General features: G+C 36.8%; 2 protein-coding genes across 15 annotated transcripts in view; one reads left to right on the top strand and one right to left on the bottom strand.

Annotated features, from left to right (window-relative positions):
- The first annotated feature begins 1,078 nt into the window (after positions 1-1,078).
- LOC108138139 (sodium bicarbonate cotransporter 3) overlaps positions 1,079-25,733 on the top strand; it is a 28,225-nt gene continuing 3,570 nt past the window's right edge. The window contains exons 1-9 of one of the 14 annotated variants that reach the window (XM_017260188.2): positions 1,079-1,565; positions 14,379-14,482; positions 16,114-16,323; positions 17,967-18,437; positions 20,014-20,181; positions 20,857-21,094; positions 21,789-22,734; positions 22,861-23,363; positions 23,802-24,114. In XM_017260188.2, the coding sequence (XP_017115677.2) occupies positions 14,389-14,482; positions 16,114-16,323; positions 17,967-18,437; positions 20,014-20,181; positions 20,857-21,094; positions 21,789-22,734; positions 22,861-23,363; positions 23,802-24,114 (2,943 nt within the window). In that variant the 5' untranslated portion in view covers positions 1,079-1,565; positions 14,379-14,388. Of the gene's footprint in view, positions 1,566-6,282; positions 6,375-11,529; positions 11,844-14,378; positions 14,483-16,113; positions 16,324-17,966; positions 18,438-18,614; positions 18,747-19,181; positions 19,299-20,013; positions 20,182-20,799; positions 21,095-21,788; positions 22,735-22,860; positions 23,364-23,801; positions 24,115-25,733 lie in introns of those variants that run through there. The other 13 variants (XM_017260197.2, XM_017260189.2, XM_017260186.2 and 10 more) reach the window with 13 other exon arrangements.
- On the bottom strand, positions 24,142-25,420 carry LOC108138142. Its single transcript, XM_017260206.2, has 2 exons — positions 25,233-25,420; positions 24,142-25,175 (listed from the first exon to the last, which is right to left on the bottom strand). Exons 1-2 carry the CDS (start codon positions 25,299-25,301, stop codon positions 24,714-24,716), a joined length of 531 nt encoding a protein of 176 aa, XP_017115695.1. The 5' UTR covers positions 25,302-25,420; the 3' UTR covers positions 24,142-24,713.

Here is a 25,733-nt window from a genome sequence, read left to right as displayed (position 1 = left end):
TTGCCTTTTATTCTGGCTTATTTTTTGTTATGTTAAACACTGAGGATAACCCTTCTGAAGTCAGGAATAAATTATTAAAGAATCTGATTTTAAAGTTTAAGCAAACACTGTATAAAATGAAAATGGATCCAAAGCTGGTAAAAAAAAAATCTTACAAGGTAATTTAACAATTATTATCTTGTTAAAAAGAATGTGCTTTTAACAATCGGAAACCAGTTATAATAACATATTCGATTTTAAACATACAATTTTAATTTCCTCAGTATTAGAATCGTAGGTTGCAAGCTTTTTCCAAAATCACAGCTCTCACATGAATGGATTAAGAGGGAGAAGCTTTTAATTGTTTTGGTTTAACAAGAAACTGTTTCAAACATAAAAGATGTAGAAAATTAAATGATTAACAAAATCAATAAATAATTTATAATTATTTTACCCCCCTTATAGGTATAAAGGTATGTGCAAAAAAATTTTTTGTTTTGTATTTAATTATAATAACTCATATGACCAGCGCTAAATATTGTAGGTGAGTGGCTAACATATGACTGTCGGAAAAGCCAAGCACGACAAGGGGCCAAATCAAAAAGAGCACTTTCCGGCCCACAGGAGTTTCCCGGCGAAAATTAAAGCCAAAAAACAAATTAGTTTGCCCAAGCCACCGCTTTCCCGCTCGGTTTTTTCTCTTAGCCGCGGCGAATTGGCATCCCGCTTGGAGGCTGACATTGTAAATGTCACACACAGGACGCATCAAAGGCGGCGGCGCCCAGAGAAAGAGCGGGAGAAAGTGCGGCGGGAGCGTGCGAAAGTGCGGCGAGAGAGGGAGAAAGTGCGGCGAGAGCGAAAAGCAATCGGCGGTAGAGGGGTTATTTGGAATTCGCCCGCTTGGTGGGTACTGATTTTCAGGTTCTCCTGGCTCTTCGCCCAGTGCGGACGTGTTTTTCTCGCTTTCCTCCGCTTTCCACGCTTAGTGCGGCCAAAAACTGCAAAACGGTAAAAATCCAAAAAATAATTGAATAACAACAAAACGAAAATAATTAAAAACCTCTAGCCTAAAAGCGAAACCAAGCCAATTAAACAAAAAAAAAACGAAATCAATTGCTAAACCACCCAAACGAAGAATAAGTGAAAATTTGCTAAACACTCTGAAAGTGCATTTAAGTCATAAATAACTACGAAAGTATACATATTTAACTTCTAATCTGAAGTTGGTTAAATCCGAAATTTATAAAAGCTTGTTGTTTATACCTTGCGCTAATGAGCAAACCGCTTAGAGTAAATCGATAATGAATTTAAAAATAAATCAATCAATCTCCGTAAATTTATACAACCAAACACTGCCAATGTGAGCCCATCTATTTAAAAACGAGAATAACCAACCTGAAGATAGCCGAAAACAATAGTTAACCAGCATTTAAACGGTCTTCAGAGTATTTGCAACTGAAACTGTGACAGTATCCAACGGTAACTGGGTCAGTAGGCAGAGCCAAAGTAACGCCCCTCATCGAGGGCTTTACCACCCTCTACCCACCACCTTCATCCTTCTTCTTCGACTCCTGCTTTTCAGCTTGGTAAGCAACTTATTCTTTGCACCCCCTAGTTCTTAGATCTCAGCTATGGATACTCAGCCGTAAGCTTAGAAGGATTTCAAAGCCAATTTGAATTTTGATCGAAGTGGAGTGCAGGATATTGTGCGTTGACTGTGATTAGCTCTTGTTAGAATCAGCTTTATTGTGATTCTGTTGAGTGCCAAGGATAAAAACAGGTCAGTAGGGCCCCAAGAGCCAAGCTGCCTTGTTGTGTTCTCACGGGGGATATGTTTTTGGCATTTTGACAGCCTTGCCAAATGTGTGATTGGTGTAGGCCAAAATTAAGCAAAAAAAAACGATAGAGACAAATATAAATTTACCAATAGATAGCATAAAAACTGGAAAACAGAAATAAAAAAACTAATTGTTATAATATTTTAAAACATCTACGTTTCTAGAATAAAATCTCCAATGAAAATCTTACTTATTTCTTAATAAATTAATATTCTAAGCAACATTAGGTTTTGGTGTTTCACCTAATTTTTATTAAAACTTAAAAAAAAAGCTATACTATAAATTTAAAAAGTTTACATATTTACTCACTAAGTAAAATAAAGTTCCCTTTAAAATATTTAAACTAGATAATCCCACAACAAATTTAAAAAAAAAAGTTGCCAACATTTTTTAGCTTCATCGTATTGCTAAAACATGTGTTAGAACAAATAAAAACAAGGTTTCCACAATTGAAAATGATTGATCTATCTCCAGCAACGCTATCTTCAAATATTGATCAATAAATAGAAAACAGACCCCACCTTTCGAGCCAAAAAAATACAATCAAGCTACTTCGCAAGTGACTCAGGGATTATTCCAGACAACTGAAAGCCATTAAATTAGCCACTTTGCCAGCCTCGGTTAGTTCGAGCACACTATTCCAATATTATATAGCCTTCCGTTTAACTACTTTTGTCGACCAACTGAGCAAACAAGTCACTGCCAAAGTTGAATCGCTACCGACTGGCAAACCAAACATGTGAGCTAATGACCATTGGCTGGGCCTCTTTCTATATTCCCACCTGTCTGCCGTTTCTGCAACTATTTTACATAATAGCAAGTACAAAAAAAACAAATAGCTGGTAATGTTTTGTAGATTACAAACAAAGGGAATCGAAGGGCAAACGAAAGCCCACAGAATATTGCCGTTAAATAAAAACCCCAAATGTTGTCACATAATCGAAGAATACCATTCATGGTTGTACCCACATCAACGTCGTTCGTATCTATATCTTGGCATTCCGATACGCAACCTTCGCGGAAATCGATTAGAAGACAAGCCCCACAAGATGCTGTCAGCTAATCCAATTCATTTAGGATCTAAGCTACCCTAAGCCACGGAACCACAGGCTTATAATTAGCACGAGTACGTGGTTCTCGGGTGGCAATGGATACTGAATACTGAACTAAAAACTGAGTGCAGGAATGAGTATAATTACACGCGGGACAGGTATGTCAAGTGACAGCGTGTGTCCTTTAAGTACATCCTGCTGATGGCTTTTGATATGGAAATCCCAGGGAGATAAATGGGGAGAGGTAGAGAGTATTATGTTTAATACAATTTTTCTCTTAAAGGGAGAAGCCAGTATCATTCTTGACATAACCGAACCATATTGGTATACCGTCGTCTTTCGGTTGGTTGTGTTAACGGGGGAGTTATATTACCTTGGGTATTGCTGCCTTGATGGATTAATCATTATCATCTACATACATAACATATAGGCTAATGAAATAAAATGTTCACCCAACATATATATATGTATTTTCTTACCTAGAACTCGTTAAGAAACTTGTTCATACTAAAACATAAAAATGCGCGTAACTTTTGGTCTACAAGTCTTGGTCCAAAAGGATAATCAACAAAACTTAATTTCTTGTTTGGTGTTTTTGTGATAAAGAAAAGTTAAAATGTCTACGCAAGAAGTTTATTGTCGACTTTAACAAATTTATCTTGTTTACTTGGTCCATCACAATGCATGTACAACGTTTCATTGCTTATAAATATATAAACTTATCATCCTACTCATATTCAGTTTTCAGGCTGAGTTGAATGAGCACTCGAACTTTGTTTCGCCATATGTCAATGCAATTTACATTTGTTTACCTGCCGACATGAATATGTAAATAAGGTTCAATTGAATTGCCGTATGTCACTGAGGATTTTCGAGCATGCCGAGTTTTATTTACATTTCTCTTTAAGACCACCTGTTCTCCCATTGAAATTTAATCAAAATGTTCAATACAAATTCAGCATAGAATGTATACAGTTTCATGATGGGCAGTGTTGGGAAGGGCCATAAAAAGCACTCATCGATAGACACACATACATGCGTGCTACATTGGCTGGCATCCACCTTCCCGGCAAAAGTCCTTGGCTATATTTAGCAAGTCTCTTTTTTAATGGCCTACAGTTGCTCGAGAGTTCCTCATAAGGTGCGTTACTGCTACTCTCTTTTATATCTACAGATATAAAAGAAATTAAAACAATAAAACATTTTTTATTAAGAATTTTTGTTTCAACTGCCATAATATTATTAATATTATTATTTCTGTTAAACAATTAAAATTTATTAGTAAAGAAAAATTAAATAAAATGTTACTAAGAACGCAATTTTTGCCTGAAGTTATCAATGACACTCGACGCAAAGTGTTGTGGCTTGGCAAATGTTTGAAACGGCAACCTGACCAAGTTCCACATTCATCTGCTGTCATCCATTTCGCAACGCTTTTAACGCGACCTTACCCACAAAATGGCTCTCCCCAACCTCCTTTCAATACCCACTTCTCGTGTGACACTATTAAACCACATAAGCGGGGAAACAAAAATCAATACTGACAACAACAACAACTACATTTTGCTTTCATTTGCTGGTTTTCGCACACACGGCAAAATTGGAAATTTCATTTACACTTGACACGAGTCGCCTTTTCCTCTTTTATCCCATTTTCCACCACCATCACCCACTATTTTCCTCTTTCGTGTCATTTTCCTCTCATAAGCAGAATACACGTGTTTGGTTACAAAACAGTGACAGTTTTCCATATCCCATAGGCGCGGGAGATTTTCCACCAAAATAGGAACCAATTTGAATGTGGGGAAAAGTTAAAGGAATGCCTTTATTGCGAAAAATGTGAGCGAAGGACAAAAATTCATTGTGTAGGCATAAATGTTTTTCAAACGCTTAAAAAGGTCAGACTGAAAGGGAATAATTTATTATGAACACTTTAGTGAGCCCTCCATAAACGTAAGACAAGGTCTTAAATTTAATTTTTGTTATCAACATCACAAAAAGCTTTAAAATTCAGGCTTTAAATAAATCAAGGAAATGACTCAGTTTTGAATTGTAAATTAAGATACATTAAGAAGGCAAGCTAAATTGGGAGAATAACTTTATATTATCAGATGTTTCGATTCAAGTTTCCTTTTTAAAACTGAAACTCGTAATTCTCCCTAACTTTTAAAAATTTAAAGCAATAATTCACTGAATTTTATACGCAAGTCGGTAAAAATAAATTAACGTCTAACGAACAAGAATTTAAATTAAATCCTAAGACATCCATACTGATAGATTTTATTTTAAATAAATAATATTTTAAAACAGGTTTAATTAAATTACATACAAAGGTGCAGTTAAAATGTTGTATGAATTCTTTATAAATAGATCGACAATATTTCTATTTAATTTTGTAATGTCTTAAGTCAATTGTTATTTGCTAACCATTACTAAATGATTTATAAACATAAAAAATATATATTTTACAGTCTTTCAAATAGCTTGTTTAATCCATTTTCCCCCTAAAATACATTTTTAATAACCTTCCTTTTACCATTGAAAGCTTTTTAAAATACCAGTAAATAAACCTTGACATTAAGGTAATTGAATTCGTTAGCAGCCTGTCATCGCGGGAAGGATATGCATCGTTCAGATTTAATAAAATTGAAAATGGCAAAAGCCAAAATAGGTCCGCACTCTTTAGTAGTTTTTCCATTCCCTGCTGTCACAGGAAAACCCTTACATATTAACTTGATTCGGTGCGTCGAATGCGAATTTCCACAATTTCCTGGGCCCCGATTTTTCCCGCCCACCACAGCATCTGGCACTCGGTCTAAGCCTGCCATCATCAAACTTGCAACGTGCTCATAATGAGATAATAACAGGAAAAGCCGCAAACGCAAACGTGTTAAGCAGACCGCAGAGAAAGAGAAAAGGGCCGAAAGAGAGTGCACTCTTTAACCGGAAAGTGCAGCGAAAAGAGAGACTTAGAGAGGGAAATCGTGCGAGCGAGAGTGGAAATTCCGAAGATGCAGCGGGAAAACCTCGAGTTCTGGGCTCTCAACTTCTCGAAAACCAGCCGGCCGGATTAGTCTACCGCGCGACTCAAACGGTAGCGGATATCTCTAAAAATTCCGGAAAAATATTTTAGAGAATTTGAATACACCAAAATACATTCTTGAAAATCTATACATATCCCGAGTGCTGCCTAAATGTTAGTTTTCAATAATCAAGTACAAGGGTTTTGATAAGTCCCCCACAGTTTCGGTTGCTGATTTGCTGTTTTGACTTTCGGTGTCTTTAACCCTTTCCCGCTGTGCCGTATCAATTTCTCTTTGTTTTGCCCAACACCATCGCCGAAGAATAACAAAAACAAAGGAATTTGACAGGATTTTCGGGTGTAGTTTTCAGAGCGAGGAGACCAAAACGGAAATTAAGGATCCAGGATGCCGCAGCAGGCGCAGCTGAAACACATCCACGGACATGGTCGATTGCCCAGAGTGATAGCCACTGATAGCAGCAGGTAAATGGGAGGCATATCCTGTTTTTCAATAGCCTACCATCGTTTGGTTAAAGGAGAGTTTCAAACAAGGGAAATTTAATATATACTAAAAGGATTGGCGGCCAACAGGGCGTATGAATGCTCTGCAACAAAGGAACACAGACCTTTGTTGATTGTTGCTAGGATGTATTAAAAGCAACCAAATTAATACAGTTTGATAAAAGACGAATAGTTATTCTTGAATTATATAATAAATTGACTATTTTGTATGACCCAACAAAATAATTATTTTTGTTTTTATTTATTTTCAACTCAAAAATAATACATTTATTTTACAAAATATTTAGCATAAAATGCATATTCAATCAAAATTTGAAAGCCGTCCACTTATGTTAAGCAGAACGTTGCTATTTGTTATTTATAGACTTCGTGCTATAAAATTTAGATATAGATATCACAAACAAAATCACAATACAAGCCCCAATAAAGATCTGTAAAGATTGTAATCGCTAGGAAAATCAACTTAAAGACAGTATTACTGCCCCCAATTAAGTGACAATAGAGGACGGTACTGCCGCTTCTCATTTCCAGCCCACAAGCAATTTAAATTCCGAATATAATCTCCACACACGCACATCTCGGAGCTATAGATAGAATCTACTATCTAAATATCTAATCGCTAAATGGAGTTTGCAAGTTGTGTTTGAATTGTGTAAAGATACTATGAAGACTGATATCTACTTATTTGTTGTATGGGTAAAATAAGAGTCAAATTAGTTTTTAATTTCAAGGTGCTTTGCCTGAAAGAACTATTTTTTTTCTCTGAGGCAAAAAGCTGCGAATTGCTCTACAGATTACATTACTTTAAACAATTTCTGTTAATCAATGCCTGTCCTAACATAAAAACCAATTTCTTTTGATGCCATTTGGACTTTCCATTTCTCCATTATGTTTGTTTTGGTTATATTATCATGAAAATAACATTTAACTTGCCAAAAATCAGACAGCAAGGGCTGAGGAACTCTGGTATCTGAGTGAAGTATATACTTTCTATTCTGTTTGTTGCGGTTTGTTGTTGATGATGTCTTGTCTGTCTTTTTCTAGAGACTGGGTCAACAACATGTCAAGTGCAATGAGTGGGGGTGGAACAGGGATTTAAGGGGTAGGGAATAGGGGGCAGGAGATACTACCACTCCCATCCCATTGTGTCTTTATGTTTGTGGTGCTTGTGTATTTCCTTTGTCTGTTGTGATAACCGAGGGAGGCGTTCGATAAGCAAACAATATACATACAACAAATAACAAAGAGAAGTGGAGAATCGGGAAGAGAATGTGGAGAGTTGCGACTCTCTTGGGTTCTCTAAAACCGCATATGTCTCTCTGACATTTTCCGCTCAGGATTCTCTGTTTTGCTTGCCTCGTTCTCGCTTCATTGGGGGACATTGATCCCATTTTCCGCAGTCCCAATTTCCCATACCCTCTGAACCCTTTTTTTTTACCACCCAACCCCTCCTCCTCGTTTTATGTATGTCACTTCCGCATGCAGCGAATGTCTCTCAAAATGGCACACGCCATGTTGCCACTGGTCCCAAATCACACCTTTGCCCCGCCCCTTTTTTGTTATGCCTCTTTGCAGCATTTAACATTTTCCCGACTAATTGCAAATGTCTTTGGCAAATATCACAACTCGTGTTTGTGTGTAACAATTTTGTTCAACAGAGAGAGAAAAGTGTATAAGGCATTGGGTTCATTTCAAATTGTGAATTTTCCTCGAAGCCATTCTTCAATAATAGCTTCAGTTATTTACACAGTTTTTATTTTAAAAACCAGTTTCATTCATTACCGAAATATATAAAAAAAACACATTCTCAACCACAGCTGTAAATTATTTTGTAAAAATTGCTTATATATGTATATTTAATTTTGTAAGCTTCTATTAGCTGTTATAAAACACACAGTATTTTTAAACATTTCTTATTTAAATACTTATCTTTTCAGACCTTTAAATCTCGCATAACCTTTTTTTCCTGTGTAATATCTTTATAGCTGACTGCAATATCTCACTTTACAGTCATCTTTTTCCACACTTCCATGTCCATGGAAGACAATAAAAACGGAATCAAATGGCCAAGAATGACATCAGACGAAAAAGTCACTAAAGGCGAAGCATTTCACATGAACCATGGTCATCTGAGAACCCCATTCTTTGCTCCAATTAGATGGGTAGTAAAATATGATATGACACTTAAAGGAATAGTAGCTATGGCTAAAGCCAAATGTGAACTGTGAGATATTTATGCCACAAGAAATTTATAACTCATTTGACCTTGATTTGTTGGTGGGTTTTTTTTTTGGGTTAGAGAATGAGCTCATTGAAGGTCAAGGGTGAGTGAAGTCGGAAACGTGAAAGACGGAAAAATGTTTTAGGCAAAAGGCATTGAAATTCCAGGAAAAAAAATAAGGGATTTGGGCAGGATTAAGAAGGAATCATGGCTGGAATAATAAATTATTCAATTCAAATATGCTTACATTGTTTTTGTTTGTTTAGTTTTCATGTACATTTTGTGGACAAAGCAAATGTATCCACTACGATTGGTATAATATGTATATTCAAGTACATATTTTCATTCAAGCGGCTCTTAATTAATATCTTATATTCATGAATTGCCTACGGCAACACAATATTCCTTAACTTTTATGAATTCAAAGTTATTAGGCCGCTAAAAAATTGACTAATGGAAAAAGCTAACAGTAATAATAAATATACCAACAAACTAGACGTGCTAAAACCAAATTGTCTTCAAGAAAACGATATTTAAAAACATATTTGAGTGATCATAAAAATCTTGGCGGAAAGGTGTCAACAAAATTTCGTCTGATCATAAACCCATCAAGTAAATAAGACTCGACCGTATATTTCTGTACAGGACAAGAATCTTGACTTGACGATAAGATGTTTTGCCAATTAAAACTGGAACCGAGCACATATCAAGTGGGTTTTGAAGTGGTTAAACTGACGCGTTGGCTGGCTTTCATCGTCGATAAGAATCGAAGTTATCAACAAGAGTTACGTTTATTAAACAATTTAGTTGTCAGGGTGGTTCGAGTGTTTTGCGATAAGAATAAACCCTGAAAAATAGACTAAATCTTGCCCATGACGTTCCACTGACGATGATTAATTCGGTTTTTTTCAAGTGCAGCCACAAAAGAAGATAAGATGGAAACGTGTTCCGTAAATTGACGTCAAAATAACCTAGATCAAAGAAATCGTGATTTTGTTATGAAGATTTCCGATCTGAATCAAAGCTGATTACAGTTGGTTTATCTGATTTTTGGCCTTGTCAATGAAACTGACGTTAACTCGAAAAGCCTTCCCTAATTCTTGATTCATTCAAAGTTAGGTTGAGTTATCACGCTAATTGTTATTAATTATGGTTAAGGTTGGAAAATAGATTTATTAACAATGAAATCCGAATCGAATCGGCCAGACTCAGTTTAAGTCAACTAAATTCGGCAGAAATCGCATTCACATCCTAACAATCGGACAAACAAAAAACAAAATAATTATTCGGGATGTATTTTGTTTTTTGCGCCACTTGTTTTGACAGTCGATGGTGGCTGATTCACAGAAGATTATATCAAATTTAAGCAAAAATAATATTAAAAAAATCCCCTTTATCTGAGACATCTCTCTCCCAGTATCGCCCCATCTCATTCTGCCTTGGCAGTCGGAGAAACCTGAACCTGAACCGATTGCTTCCTACCGGTTCTAACCGGTACGATTCGCCTTGCAGTCGCAGTTGATGTTGTTACCACATTTCCATTCCACTACCAACAAACATGTCAACAACAACAACAACAGCGCCGAATCCACAACAAGTCAATGCAAATTGAATTAAAATAATTTCTAGTTTTACTGGCACGCAAGACGTCTTAATATCATTTGGTTATTTTCTCAGTATTTTGGGGGATTTGTTTTGATTTCGTGCTTTGTCAAAAACAGTTTAGTTTGATCAGTCACTGTATAAATTTGAATACCTAATTCTGAATTTTTGAGAAGTTAAACAGGGAGGTGTGTTGTGTTTGTGTTTCAAGGCAAAACAAACATTTTTTTAACAAACTCCTTCAAAAACTTTTAATAAAAATGCCTAAATTATTTTATTTCAATTTCTGTAAGTAAGATAGAAATATATTTTCTGCTAAGCATTGCAAGTTTATAAAAAATTAATTAATTAATAGTAACATTTTAAAATATTATAAGTTCATTAAAAGCTTTCGAACAAAGTCAATATTTTAATACTATTCCAATACTATAATTATGGTTAAAAATATACAAAGTACGCCAAGCTGAGTTTAAAAATAAAAAATATTTTCCTACCTTAATACATTATTAAAATGTGTTTAAAAGTGGCCCGACTGCATTTCAAAAAAATCGTTGTGGAATTACTTCCTACTATTTGCTTACAATGAAAAATTTGTTGTTTTGTTTGACACCCAATGACCCACATTCGTTTTTTTTTTCAAGGACTCCATCAAATATCATATATTTTTGTTGTTGCTCATTTTCGTCATCGAGGAAAGCGAAAACCAAACAGAAAATAATTATACACATAATAAATTATACATACCATAGCTCACGCACACATGGAGAGTCGTTAAAAAATTTTTGTGGATATTCATTAGGTGACAAAACAAAAGCTGGGCACCTCCACAAAAAAATTCAGAAATATTTACCAAACAGCAAAGAAAACACTTGTTGAGTTCAGTTATTGCCGGTGAAACGCCTGCCAAAACACCGCGATCTAATATATGGCTTTGGTGGCCAGCGGTTCTAACCGGATTTGTGAATATAAATACTATCGCCGGATCTTGTAACGGACCATTAAAATGCACTTTCGGTTGAGTAAACAATTATTTTTTTGCTTTTGCCTACTCCCTTGATAACGGACCTCGTCGATAAGAAAGCCCAATGGCTAGACTATCGGTAAAGTAAAGTAGGCAAAATTGGCATTTAAAAACACATTTTGTAAGGTTCTCCCACCTGCTCAACCACTGCCTCTCTATCTCTCTCAGTGTTTTTGTTTTTTGTTTTTTTTTTGATTTTGTCGACAGCGACGCCGGCAGAATCGGCAGCAGAGGGTTAAGCGAGCGCAGCTGCTTCAGTTTAAAGATCGGCAAAGTTAGTTAGTCTGCAATCGCCGGGACTCGCAGTCGAGTCGTCGGGCTGCGTTTGAAAATATCGAACTAATAAAAGACTCTAACGAATCCGAGATCCGAGCAGATTAAAATCAAATAATAAAACGGAACACCACCTCGTTCGCTTTTTATTGTGTCCCAATATTCGGGGGCTATCGCACATTTCGCTTTTCGGTTGATAATCGCGAGGTGCGAGTGCGAAAATAGTGAACAAACAGGAAAAAAAAAGCTCCAGTTTTTCGATCGCTATTCTCGGCGATAAGGTGATGGCCCAAAATAATGAGTACATAGAATTGTAAGTAGCCAGTGAGTGATTCATCATCAATGAGATTACTGGAAAGTGTCACGGAAAAATCAGCTCAAAAGATTGCAGGGCTCAAAACTTATGTCGCACTTTTAAGCAAGGCTTATCACATGCGTTTCGATTCAGCTCTGAAAACTGTTATTGTTGTGGGTTTATCATCCATGCACAAGGGCAACCGGAAAAAAGGAGGGAAAGATTAAAAGCTGCAATACCCTAACCAGTTTAAGCATATATTTTTAAAATGTTAAACAAATTTATTTAAAATCTAGAAATTTATTAAAATCTAGAAATTAATTTAATTATTCAAAATCAAACAAAAATCTTGAAGTCAATTAGGAATATTTAGACTCCTCATACAAATATGAATAAATAAGCCAAACAAAGTTTAAGTTTTTAGATATTGAATTTATTTTAATGCAAAGTTGTGATTAAAAAATTATCTCGGTTTAGAAGAAGTTAAACCTAGAAATAAATTAAATCAGTACTTAAATAATTTAAGTTTTAATTTAATTTAAGTTATTAAGTTTAATACAAACAGCTTCTGCTAAAAAAATCTACCCTTTCGTTAGTACTTCAACATTAAATTGGTTAAGAAAAAAACAAACAGCTATATCAACCAGATAAGATTCGACTTTTAGAGAATTTTTTCGGCTCTGGAACCAACCCACTTCGTTTCTTTGCTTTAACACCGAACGACCGTCTAATTAAACAAAGCCAACTGCAAATTGTCTAGCAATGTTGGTTGTCCTGTTGACACAATATACAACATCGGCTATTAAGTTAATATCGGACCACAAGTAAATGTTTGTTGTTGTGACTTAGGGGCTGATAAAGCAATCAAAATGCATGAAGACGGGACGGTAGAGGGAAGTACTATATTTAGTAAACCCTGGCTAGACCCAGTTTAGACCGGCGATTGGCAGACAGCCTGGAGCGTCCGTCTTTCCGACTGTCAGTCTTGTCTTGTCTATATATTCAAGCACCATATAGATTATACATTTCACTGGCTAATAAGGCAACCCTAAGCGACAGAGACATGAGATGATAGACTATATAGACATAAACTTTATGCAATGCAAATTTTTCCTCCATAATACTGCCTGATCTTGGAAATAACTAAAATTACCCGGTTTTTGTAAACAACAAAGAAATGTCTTTGTTTTGATGGATGACACATATTTAAAATATATATTTTAGGTAATATCAATTCATTCTGAGCGTTTTATAAATAGTTTTATCCATATTTCATTTTCAAAAATTGTTAGGCTTGTCCCTGTAATTTTACAACGTTAAAATAAACCACAACTAACAAAGTCTATAAATCTTTAATTTTATTTGCACCGCATTCCCAAATTTACAACCTGTGGTTTATAATATTCTGTGCTTCCAAAATGTGAATTGTAAATGTAGAGTTTATACATTTATAAATGAGGGTTTATAAATCAATTCCTAATAAACAAAAATTAATAATGTTAATTTATCAGCATTCAAACTTTATGGTTTTAAGATTTTCCCTTTGTTATCTTGCACGTCGCACAAATTTATGTGCAATTCCATTACAAAGCAATTATAATAAAAGTTGGCAATGTTACCTTATTTATATGGCACTTAAGAAACTGAAGCACGTGTATTTATAAAAACGATGCAATGGAGTGCAACGGAAAATACATTAAAAGTGAAATCAACTCACTGTTTAAGCCAATAAAAATTAAAATTTGCATGAAATGAAAACCCATCCCCAGTCGAATAATTTAGCAACTGGGAAGTGCAACAAAAAATTCTCGGGGCCTTGGTGATAATTTTTCTATGAATGATTTAACTAAAAGTCACTGCAACTTTGATAATGACACTCGGTTTGAAATCATTACCATTTTGTTGCGTTAACACTCGTTAAAGGGATTTAAGCTACTTTACACAGTTAAACCAATACAAGAAAATATATTAAATTAATGGTGTAAACATTAGGAGTTATCATTTGTTTTTTTTTGCAAGTGAATCCACCATAATTTAATTTTACTTGTAATCATATCTTGTCACTTATACTCTAAACGTTTTATATTTTTGATTCTAAAAAAATTAATATTTTAATTATATTTGTTTAAATTATTTAAAAGAGTATACTATCGTCCCCACCGAAAGCACACATTTTTTGCGTTAATTTATGTCGATTTTTGTACGTATTGCTCACTTAAATGAGCGGTTTGTGTTGGTGTTTCTGTTTCTGTTTATATACCAAAAGCGCATTTCAATTAGGCGATTGACAACGCATTTGCAAATGCAGCTCAGGTCCGAGTTAATATTTTGCAGGCTTGCCAGTGCAACTAAGGCTGATTTAGGTGAGGTAATCGTAACAGAGGTCTCAATTAGCGATAGGAAACTTAAGATAAGTATTGCTAAAAGGCATCATTACAAAGGGTTATTCAATACAATTTTGTAGGAGAAAATATTGGGTGTTACTTGACCCCTTTCACTAATTAATTATCTTGAAAAAACATTTACAGTTTCGCTTTTTGTATCTTATTGCAGACCTTGGACCATGAACTCCTCCAGCGGCGATGATGAGGCGCCGAAGGATCCACGCACTGGCGGCGAGGATTTTACGCAACAATTTACAGAGAACGATTTCGAGGGTGAGCTAAGCTTCATTTCTTCTTTTAAAACTATTTTTTTTAATTGCTCACTGAATACTAATAAGTAAAACCTGAATGAAAAATATTGGGTCCACGCGTATACCAAATCAATAGCTGACTTGTAAAACCAGCCAAGTGACAAGTTGATGGACAAACAAGAAATTTGCGTCGTGTTAATTGCAAGTTGACAACTTTTAGCACGCAACCAAAACTAATGCCAAGATGGACACCAAATTCTATATGGAAATCAGATTTAGAGTAGAAAAACTAGATATAACTGGAAATTTAAATTATGACTGTTCTACAATTTAATTAATCTATGCATTCAGAAAAATAATTCAAATACTACGTAAGCATCATTTTACATCTCTTCCGGTTTCGGTCTTTCATATGCTTCTTCACTGAATATACCATTCTCATGCTTAATTAACGTATTTTTAATACATTGAAAATAACATTTACGTGTATATTTTAAAGTACCTACTGTAAAATGTAAAGTGCATTTAAAAAGGTTTTTTGCTGTCGTCGAACACAACGCCCACTAGTTTAACGTTTGTAAGACCTAATCGCGTGACTTAGCGAAAAGTGAAAAAAAATCAGCTAGAAGATCTTCTCTGTATAATTAATTTAAATTTATGAAAAACTACTGAGGCAAGTAAATAGCAGATGATATCACAATTAGTCAACTGACTGAGCGCAAGTTGAACAAAGGCTTTTAAAATTGTAACTGGTAAATTGCTCAAAAGCGGGCATCAAATTCAGGGAAATAGTAATTAACATAAATTTGTTTGTAGTCACTAAGACGGCAACAAACAAAGCCGGGAATTTGATTAAAACGGAATCTAAGATTGGGTTTGATTTAGATTTGTAGATGATTCAACATTGCGTATACGTAATTGTTTGTGGCCTTGTATAGAAAAGAAACAAAAGCAAACTGATGGCAGGCAAGGGTTATATATGAGGCTTATCGCCACAATGAACTCAATTTAAATTGAACTATAAGCAGCTGATTATATACAACAAAAATAGGTTTTAAAATAATGAAGACCGAAAGGGAAAAGCTATAAATTTTGATTACCAGAATGTTTAAAATCACATTTAAGTATATAGATAGATAGAAATCTCAAACGAAAGCATTTTTTGTAACGCAAAAAGTGCAGTGCTCTCTTTGTTATTAATAATTTTCATTAGGTTGTCAGTGAAATAATTTGAATTTTACCTTATTTGTTTTAATAAATTACGATTAAGGAAAGGTACAAAAATGAACCTTTAAGAAAAGGTAAAGAACTTTTAAAACCACTTTTAAAGCGTGTATAAATTTAAAGTAATGACAACATAAAATCGGTATTTAAAGCAATAATAAAACGAAGCAGTCAACAAAATAACATTTTAATTGATTGGCATATAGGAGAACAAGCCGCATGGAATCTACAGATTTTACGAACACGACCCATGGCAGCCATAGTAAAAAATAAAAGAAAACTAAAACAGAGCGTTCTAAGCTAATAGAATTATGTAACTCGATTGCAAATAATAAACAATGTCGCACTCAATTTGGACTTTTCCCCGGCTCCCCAACCTCTCCCACCCCAACTGCCACCATCTGACTTTTACCCGCATTTTTCCTGCAGGACATCGGGCCCACACCGTTTATGTGGGCGTCCATGTACCAGGAGGACGACGCCACTCGCAGAGGCGCCGCAAGCACCACCACAGTGGCCCCGGAGGGGGTGGCACGGGGGCCACGGGCGGAGGTGGCTCCATCGGCGGATCCGGAAGTGTGGGCGGTGGTGCGGGCAAGGACAACATCAGCGAGAAGCAACAGGAAGTGGAGCGACCAGGTGCGTCCAGGTTTCCTGCTTTATTCCTTCTGCAGATATTATTGCGATATCTGTGGGGGGTCAAGATGAAATGAAATGCCAGTTAATATGGCCAATCAGTTTCGGTCAGACCGAGAATTGTGGTAAATTACAGAAATCTAAAGCGGGAGAAATTTTCACAAATTACATCCCTCTTCTTGAGATATCCCACTCATCAGACGGATAATGAAAATGACAGATGATTGGATTACAGTTTGCCGTCAACAAGAAGTTTTGATTGTAATCGAAAACAGCAGGCTAATGGATGACATTGAATTAGGATAATGCAATTGGTTTAAGACAAAAATAGAGCCTTTTGTATAGGAATGTAGTCAATTTTGGCCTTAGATTTACTAGGCTTAAGAGTTTTTTTACCGCAAACTAACCACATATAATAATACAACCTATCATAAACTAACGTAAACTCGCTTTAACTCCATAATAGCCATTTATATCGTTATTCATCCGCTTAACTCTGTCATTACCATAACGCTTACATATGTAAACTTGCCCAACCTATCGCAACCCCGCCATCCAAGCTACTTTCCATACAAAACCCGACCTATCCAACAACATTACAGTAATGCACTGTTTTGCCATTTGATCAATTTATTATAATTTTTACTTAGGATTGGATGATAAAATATCTTTAGTTTAATCCCTGTTCAATATTTACACATAATATACGTTTTTCAGGAAAGACCGTAAAGTACAATACTTTTAATCTTAAAGTAAAATACCTTTTTTTCAAACCCCAATTAATATGGGCTTTTAAAATTTGTATTCATTAAAAAGCCCAACCAAAGCTGAGATTAACTTAATTTTCACTTTATTTTTGAAAAAAAAAAACAAAACAAACATCCACTAAACGTCCTCAGTAGTATAAACAAACATCACGCAATCCCCACAAAAAAAACAGACAAACTTAAATAGGACTAAACAGGACACATGGTGGGCAATGGTCAGTGGCAAACTCCCAGCTCAGATCAGGGCCAAATTATTACGCCAATTAACTTTAGCACGCACTCACCAGAGTCCAAGGATACTATGAATGTTATGAAGGGGCGGCAATGTCAGGAAGATGTTGCTGCCAACTCATAAATGTTGATTAAGCTAATGAAGGTTTGCACAGTAGGAAAATGCTTTACGGAAATTGAGCAGAAATTTGTTAGTAAACTTAAAAAACATTTGTTGAATTATGAATAAATTTAAATAAAGGAATGATTTTAATTTATGTCCATTTGTGACATTAGTAATTAGTAATTAATTAATATGGTTTAAATTTAAATTAAATGTTTGGATATTAAAATCAAAAAAGGAATATAGTCAAATGAAAAATTTAAAAAAAATGTTATATTTTAAAATAACTCAAATTAAATCAAAAATTATTTAATAATAAAATAATTGGAAGTTTTGGTTTTTAATTAATAGTCTTTGTAGCCGCCTTTACTTTTTTGTTTGCCTAATGATAATTACAAAAATATAAAATGCTTTTATTTATTGTAGCTATAGGTAATCCCTAACTTCAACTCTGAAATTTGTATGTTTATTGTTTTTATTGTTAACAAATTTGTCTATCGTTTGAAAGACCATATTTTTCTCATACTATACTGTTCAAATTATAGTGACTCCCCCGGCCCAGCGAGTTCAGTTCATACTGGGCGAAGATGTGGACGACGGCACACATGTATCGCATCCCCTGTTCTCCGAAATGGGGATGTTGGTGAAGGAGGGCGACGAGATCGAGTGGAAGGAGACGGCGCGATGGATCAAATTCGAGGAGGATGTGGAGGAGGGTGGCAATCGGTGGTCGAAGCCCCACGTGGCCACCCTCTCGCTACACTCGCTTTTCGAGCTGCGCCGCCTGCTGGTCAACGGCAGTGTAATGCTGGACATGGAGGCCCACAATCTGGAGGTGATGGCCGATCTGGTCTGCGATCACATGGTCAGCGCGGGAGCCCTGCCACCGGGGGTCAAGGACAAGGTCAAGGACGCCCTCCTGCGACGCCATCGCCATCAGCACGAGTATGCCAAAAAGACGCGACTGCCGATTATTCGATCGCTGGCCGATATGCGCAATCACTCGTCATCGAAAAGTGAGTATAGGGGCTATCACGACCATCCTAAGGTTCTTCCCAGATCATCTCCTTCGTACGATGTGATGATTCCATCGGCGAGTTTGATGCCATCCATCACTCAGCTCAGTTCATTTAGGATCATACTGTCAAGTGTCTAAAACTCTCATCTGCTCCGAACTAATACTAATAACTCAGACCTGGGCAAGAGCACTCCACTGCACTCACTGCATGGCTCAGCGGCTGGCCTGGACCCGACTGGAAATTACCAGGCACCGCTCTGTGTGTCGAGTAAGGATCAGCGTGGTTGCTATCTCGCTGTTCCCACAGGTATAGCCTTAGAACTCTCTTAAGCAAACTCTGTAACGCTGAAAGCCAAAGTCGTGAACAATTTTCAGTTGCTTTGCACCTAACAAAAAGCACCCAGAAACAAGCCAATGAAAACCAAACGCTACTTAAAGTTGAAATAAATGGGGGATGGGGAAATATTATCCCTTAAAGAGAACCCAGTTCAGTAAGATTTTGAATTCCCAACCGTATTTATTAAAAAAATCCTAAACTTCAACTCTGAAAACTGTAAAACTCTCTGAAAATGTACATCCTTATTGAATCACTTCCGTAAATAAGAATACCCTTCTGAAGAGCACCGCTGCCACCCAGCAGTCCTGATCACTCATTAATCACTCACATTCATAAGGTAGTAAACTTGGGGTAGCCGCTAAAGAATAAAAAAAATAAACTCGCGTTATTCGTTCACCCAAAAAGCTGACAACTCAACGCACCTGGGGGCCATCGGGGTCACCACCTGGTTCCATGCCGGGGCATCGCCCCAACATCAGGCCCATAATCAGGCTCAAAATCAAGGACGACAAATAATGCCAAGTAATAGTCCATCAATGGTTTTTACTGTACTTTGCTGTACCTTTCAAGAGCACGCTGTGTTTTTCAATGAATTTCTCTTGCGATTGAAACTTCTATTTCCTCTACTCCATGAACTTATTAATCTATTTACTCTACTACAAACTACAACCTTATAAAGAGCTCGTTAGTCCCCTTCTATGATGATATATCCCAACTTATTGTGCTGTCTTTATACACTATTTAACAGTTAAACTATATACTTAACCAATTTACAAAGAATATAAAAATCCATCCTTCTCTTATTCTCTCAAGCTCGTCTTCACTTTTTAAGTACTCAATCGATTCTAAGTCCCACTTCTTTAAAGCCCCTTTCTAATTATGATTTTTGAGTTTTCTCTATCAAATAAATTAAACCCTGTCTAATCACATGAGTTCTTCTACCTTCTGAAACTTTAGACACCCTTTATATAAAGACTGAAATTGATATTTACCATTTACTATTTGGTTTATCGCTTAAAAATCACTCAGAACAGGATCTCTTAATAGGACCTTAATAAAACTATTACTTCTTTGAGAAACTTTTTAATGATAATTTCCAGGAAAATAATAAGGTTTATTTAATTATGCGAGTTCAGTAATAGAGAAACCAGACCAGGTCAAGATACTTAGATATCGTGCAGAATACACTCGACCTAATGATAACCTTAAAAACCAAAAACACCCAAACATTTTGCAGTTGAAGAGCACTCTGGCAATTTATTGGGGGCCACAACGCCAATTTCCCTAACGGCCAGCGAACCGGGACCGCCCGGATCCAATGGAAATCAATCCCTAAGCACCGCTGCCGGCGGAATGGGGCGTTTTCTAACGGTGCCCAGTGGAAAAACTAGCAACAGAGCGCTCGGTAAAGACTACCACTTCAAGAAACTATTATTAAAAACCAAGTCAAGAATTGACCGTTTTCGTTATCGTTTACCGTTTGATTTTGCGTGTCTGTTAATTGTTTAAATGGTCCTGAAAGAATAAATTTTTGTAGTTCGCCGTTTTGTAAATAAAAAATTGGTTGAAAAAAAGGATTATACGAAGGTTACGAAATTTGCATGAAGGTTATGTATCGAGCGGAATTGGAAAAGCAGGAAATGATTCTGCAGAGAAAAAGTAGAACAAAACAATCCATACACACATCTGCACGCTTATCACCTGAAAAACTTTCAGAACTAACTACTTTCCCATACCTTTTGCATGCTTCATTATATGTATCTGAACTCTATTTGAAATCTATTCCAGCACTCTTAGCCGAATCCGATTTTAATACAATATATCTTTCTTGCACTTCTTTTTTCGTATGTTTTTTATGTTGTTCCGTTGTAACGTGTTGACCTACATGTTGTTGTTGTTATTATTATTCTTGTAATACCTACCAACGCACGTAATCCAATAAAATATATAAAAAAAAAAAAAAAAACCGACACAAAAAAAACCTGCACCCCGTTACCCGAATGAAAATCCGCGACTAATGCAGAGAAAAAATCCAATTCTAAACACTCGCGGCCCGCACAAAACCTGCCATCGATCACAGAGGACATGGTCAAGAGTCCGAGTAACCAATCGATGGCCCGCCCGGGAAGTGGAACCGAGTTGAGTGAGCAGCAGCACAAGGGCAACACCCATTTCATGCGGAAGATTCCGCCGGGAGCGGAGGCCAGCAACATCCTGGTCGGTGAGGTGGACTTCCTGGAGCGAACCCTGTCCTGCTTCATCCGGTTGAGCCAGGCGGTCGTCCTGGGCGATCTCACCGAGGTGCCCGTGCCCACAAGGTAGGCTTAACTCTAATCTCAAGCACTCCTTTTTAGGGACTTTTAGACTTACTAAAGGCTTACAATTTTCTTCAAAAATGTTCTTAAAATACACCGGTCTGGGCTATCAATTTTTTCTTGGTTGAAAATTATTTTCCTTTAGAAAGTAATATTTTATAAATTAAATTTACATTCTATACAAAATTTAAATGTTTTAAATTGTGCTATCTCATGCTTTTAATCACTTGAGTTAAAATAATATGTATATAATGTTTTTTTAAATCTATTGAACAAGCTTAAATATTATTATTATTATTGATTGAAAAGTATTTTGTTTTAGTTCCTTTAGAAACTATATATCTAACTTTATAAATTGAAATTGTATACAAAATATAAAGGTTTTAATTTGGGTAACTAAAAAAGGTTAGTTTCCTTACTTAAAAGGAAGTTGTTTGTTAAATCAATTTATATAACTAATAGAAGCGATGTATTTTAATCAGTTTATAGCTCTTGATAAAGTTTTATTATTTCAAATGTTGATTAATAAGTGAGAAGTCTTTATTAAGGTTTTTATATAGATGCTAAATTTCACAGACAAACATTTTTAAAAAGTTTATTTTACCTGTTAAAATCTGATTTCGTTAGTATTATTATCTTTAATGATAAGTAATTACGAAAATAATAACTGATATTTATAAAATCCAATACCATACAGATTTGTATTTATCCTGCTTGGTCCGCCTGGCAGTCAGAGCAACTTCCACGAGATCGGCCGGGCGATGGCCACGCTGATGTCCGACGAGATCTTCCACGAGGTGGCCTACCGAGCACGCAAGCGGGACCATTTGTTGTCCGGGGTGGACGAGTTCCTGGACGCGGTCACCGTATTGCCGCCCGGCGAGTGGGATCCCACCATTCGGATTGAGCCACCGGCGGCCATTCCCTCGCAGGAGGTGCGTAAACGTCCGCCGGAGTTGCCCAAGGAAGAGGTGGACGAGGAGGAGGAGGAGGCACGCCTGCGGGAGGAGAACGGGCTCTCCCGAACGGGTCGACTCTTTGGAGGACTCATCAACGACATCAAGAGGAAGGCACCGTGGTACATTAGCGACTACAAGGACGCACTGTCCATGCAGTGCGTCGCCTCCTGGATCTTCCTGTACTTCGCCTGCCTCTCCCCGATCATCACCTTCGGAGGTCTGCTGGCCGAGGCCACTGGCAAGCACATGGCTGCGATGGAGTCTCTGGTGTCCGGGTTCGTTTGTGGCATGGGCTATGGCTTCTTTTCGGGTCAGCCGCTGACAATTCTCGGGTCCACCGGTCCAGTCCTGGTCTTCGAGTCAATTATCTACGAGTTCTGTCTGAAGATGGGCTGGGAATATATGACCTTCCGGTTCTGGATCGGCATGTGGGTCGCCGGCATTTGCATCGTCCTGACCGCGATTGATGCCAGTGCCCTCGTTTGCTACATCACCCGCTTCACCGAGGAGAATTTCGCCACCCTGATCGCGTTCATCTTTATCTACAAGGCCATCGAGAATGTGATGGTCATCGGCAAGAATTTTCCTGTCAATCAGGGGATATACGACTGTATCTGTACACCACCAATCGGGAGCAATGCCAGTGTGATCGATTATGCCAAATACAATTGGGATTATTGTGAGGTAAAGACAGTTGGGTTAAATTATATAATTAAAAGTCAAAAATGTGTGTGGCGCCTAACCTTCTCACTATTATTTTTACATAATTATAATCGCATTGAATTTAATAAATAAATCGTACTTTTTTAGTCCTACAATGGCACTTTGGTTGGCGTAGATTGTGGCAAACCGCCCACCGAGAACGTTTTCCTAATGTCGGTGGTACTCTGCGCTGGCACCTTCATCATCTCCACCCTGCTGAAGGAGTTCAAGAACGCCCTCTTCTTCCCCTCCATCGTTCGGCAGTACATCAGTGACTTTTCCGTGCTGATCGCGATATTCGCCATGAGTTTCTTCGATTATTCCCTGGGAGTTCCCACCCCGAAGCTGGAGGTGCCCAATGAGCTGAAGCCCACGCTGAGCACCAGAGGCTGGCTCATCCCGCCGTTCTCCGAAAGGAACCCCTGGTGGTCGCCAATCATCGCCGTATTCCCCGCCCTGCTTGGCACTATTCTGATCTTCATGGATCAACAGATCACCGCTGTCATCGTGAATCGCAAGGAGAACAAACTGAAGAAGGGCTGTGGCTACCATCTGGACCTGTTCATCCTCTCCATTCTGATTGCCATTTGCAGCATTATGGGTCTGCCTTGGTGAGTTTTTAGCTAGTTTTATCTAACAATCAATATTTTCAGTTTAATGTTGTTAAAAACTAAAAAAAAAGTGTGACAGAATGTTAAAAGACAGTTTTAAGGAATCGAAAACGTTTTTTTTTTAATTTTAAGGGGAAAAGCGCAAATATTTCCTAATATTGTATCTCTTAAATTTGTTCCTTATTTTCAATTGCCTTACATTTTGTTTTCCAGATTTTGGGTTCCAAACTTATTTTCCTAGTTTTGAATCTCCCACTTATTTTATTTTGTATATATTTGGTTTGCATTTTGGGACTTCCAATTTTAACTTTACTGCTTTGTTCTCCGTTGTATTTCTTAATTTCAATTACGGCTTTTTTTACACATCCTTTATGAGAAAAAAAGATATAAAATGTTTGTAAATATCCTAACCTAATAGCATATATAATCCCATCCCAGGTTCGTCGCGGCCACCGTGCTGAGCATCAACCACGTGAACTCGCTGAAATTGGAATCGGAGTGCTCGGCCCCTGGCGAGAAGCCACAGTTCCTGGGAGTGCGCGAGCAGCGGGTGACACACATCCTGATCTTCCTGACCATCGGCGGCTCTGTGCTCCTGACCCCGCTGCTCGGCAACATTCCCATGCCGGTCCTGTTCGGCGTCTTTCTTTATATGGGCGTGTCCTCGCTCAAGGGTCTGCAGTTCTTCGATCGCATACTGATCATGTTCATGCCGGCCAAGTACCAGCCGGACTATATGTTCCTGCGCCAGGTAGGTCACATCATTTAAAAAACACCCTTTTTAAAAAAAATATATGAAATTTATTGTCAAATAGGTATTATAGTTAAACAATATACATTTCTTGTGTATTGCGTTTTAAACAGATTTTATAAAATGTTAAGTAACAACTTTTCTGTCGCGTTGATAGCTCCTTATTTTGTTATATATATTCGAGTAACTTTAAAATTCAATTTTCATTTGTATTAATTTGTATTAATTAATTAATTTTCAGGATCTTATTCAATTGTTCATATACTTATTTTAGTTTTGTCTTTAAATGTCGATTATTTTGTAATTTGTAATTTTTTTTTTTTTTTGTAGTTTTTATCTAAAGTCTTTTTGTGGTTGTATGTTGAAGTCAATTGTTTTTTTTCGATCGCCTTTTAAATATTTATATATGTAGTATATTCTTCCATAATTATTTTCCAGCATCATCAGTAGTATTAGTAGTGGTGCTGTCAGTGGTGCTTGCTTCATCAGTAATCAGTTCCTCTTTTATTTTGTTTTGAAGTTTCATCCAAGTTATATATTGCTCAGCCAGCAAAGAAGTGTCAATAGTCACGAGCTGTTTACTAGATCTTCCAGTACTTTTAGTTTGTACCGGGTTCTGCTTCTTTTTCCTTATCTAACATTTTTTTATATATTTCAATCAGGGAATCAATATAAGAAGTCGCTTCGTCTTCGGCTTCATCTGTTGATTTATTTCTATCCTGGTTTACTTTCTGTTTTATAAGGTCATTTTCAATATCATCTAATCGAGATTGGATCGTGTCTTCTCCATTTGGAATCTGTACATTCTTTGAAACTTCCTCTTTTTCAATTTCTTCCGACTCCATGCCTTCATATCCTGTTTCGCTTTCACGGGATCCATTATCTAAAGACGGGGAGCCTCCATTTGGAGCTGAACATTTCTTTGAGCATTCCAATTGTGTCAGCCGGTTTTCAAAGCTCGTCAATCTCTCGTGCAAAGTTTCAGCAAATAGGCTGAACCTTTTTTCCAGAATCTCAGTTATTAGCTCCAAGTGCAGAGTAAATTCCGAAATGGGCTCACCCTTGAAAAAAAAGATGCATGAATGTCATGCACTTTATAAAAGAAACATTTAACTCACGACTGAACCTGCGACAGTGGTTCTATATAGGGCCATGCCGATTATACACATTAAAATAATTTTTCGCATTTTATCCACAATAACGAACGTTTACCCAGTAGGACCTAAACAACTGAACTATTTTCAAGAGTTGCGACTTTAAATGCCATCAAATGCCTTCAGTTTCTGTGAAGCTGTGAAGTCACACATTTGTACTGCTTCCGGCGGACAAGGGAACTGATTATCTGAATTTTTTTAAGTCTGCACTGGCAATAAAATAGTATTTCTTGTTCTTAATATATTATAAATTAGTCAATTACAAAAACAAAATTATTCTTTTAAATGTCAAATACGACTCGAGCTCTGGATGTATTTTAAATTTAAAAGCAGTTTAGCTCAATTAGGTAAACGGTTGGAGGCCATTATACGAATCCAGTGCTCTGAGTTATTTTTATCGAATCTCACAAACAGTATGCTAACTAGTTGTCGGTCAGTGTATAAATCAGCACATACTGACAAAAA

The sequence above is a fragment of the Drosophila elegans genome, unplaced genomic scaffold (genome assembly GCF_018152505.1).
Source record: "Drosophila elegans isolate 14027-0461.03 unplaced genomic scaffold, ASM1815250v1 contig_814, whole genome shotgun sequence".
In the NCBI taxonomy this organism is placed as follows: Eukaryota; Metazoa; Arthropoda; class Insecta; order Diptera; family Drosophilidae; genus Drosophila; species Drosophila elegans.
This window is presented reverse-complemented; position numbering and strand designations above follow the sequence as displayed.

What these genes read in the sequence shown, in the direction of transcription:
- LOC108138142 (XM_017260206.2), bottom strand. Translation starts at nt 25,301, where the DNA reads ATGCGAAAAATTATTTTAATGTGTATAATCGGCATGGCCCTATATAGA. An exon ending in CCACTGTCGCAGGTTCAGTC is followed by an intron (nt 25,176 to 25,232) that starts GTGAGTTAAATG and finishes TTTTTTTTCAAG; the next exon opens with GGTGAGCCCATTTCGGAATT.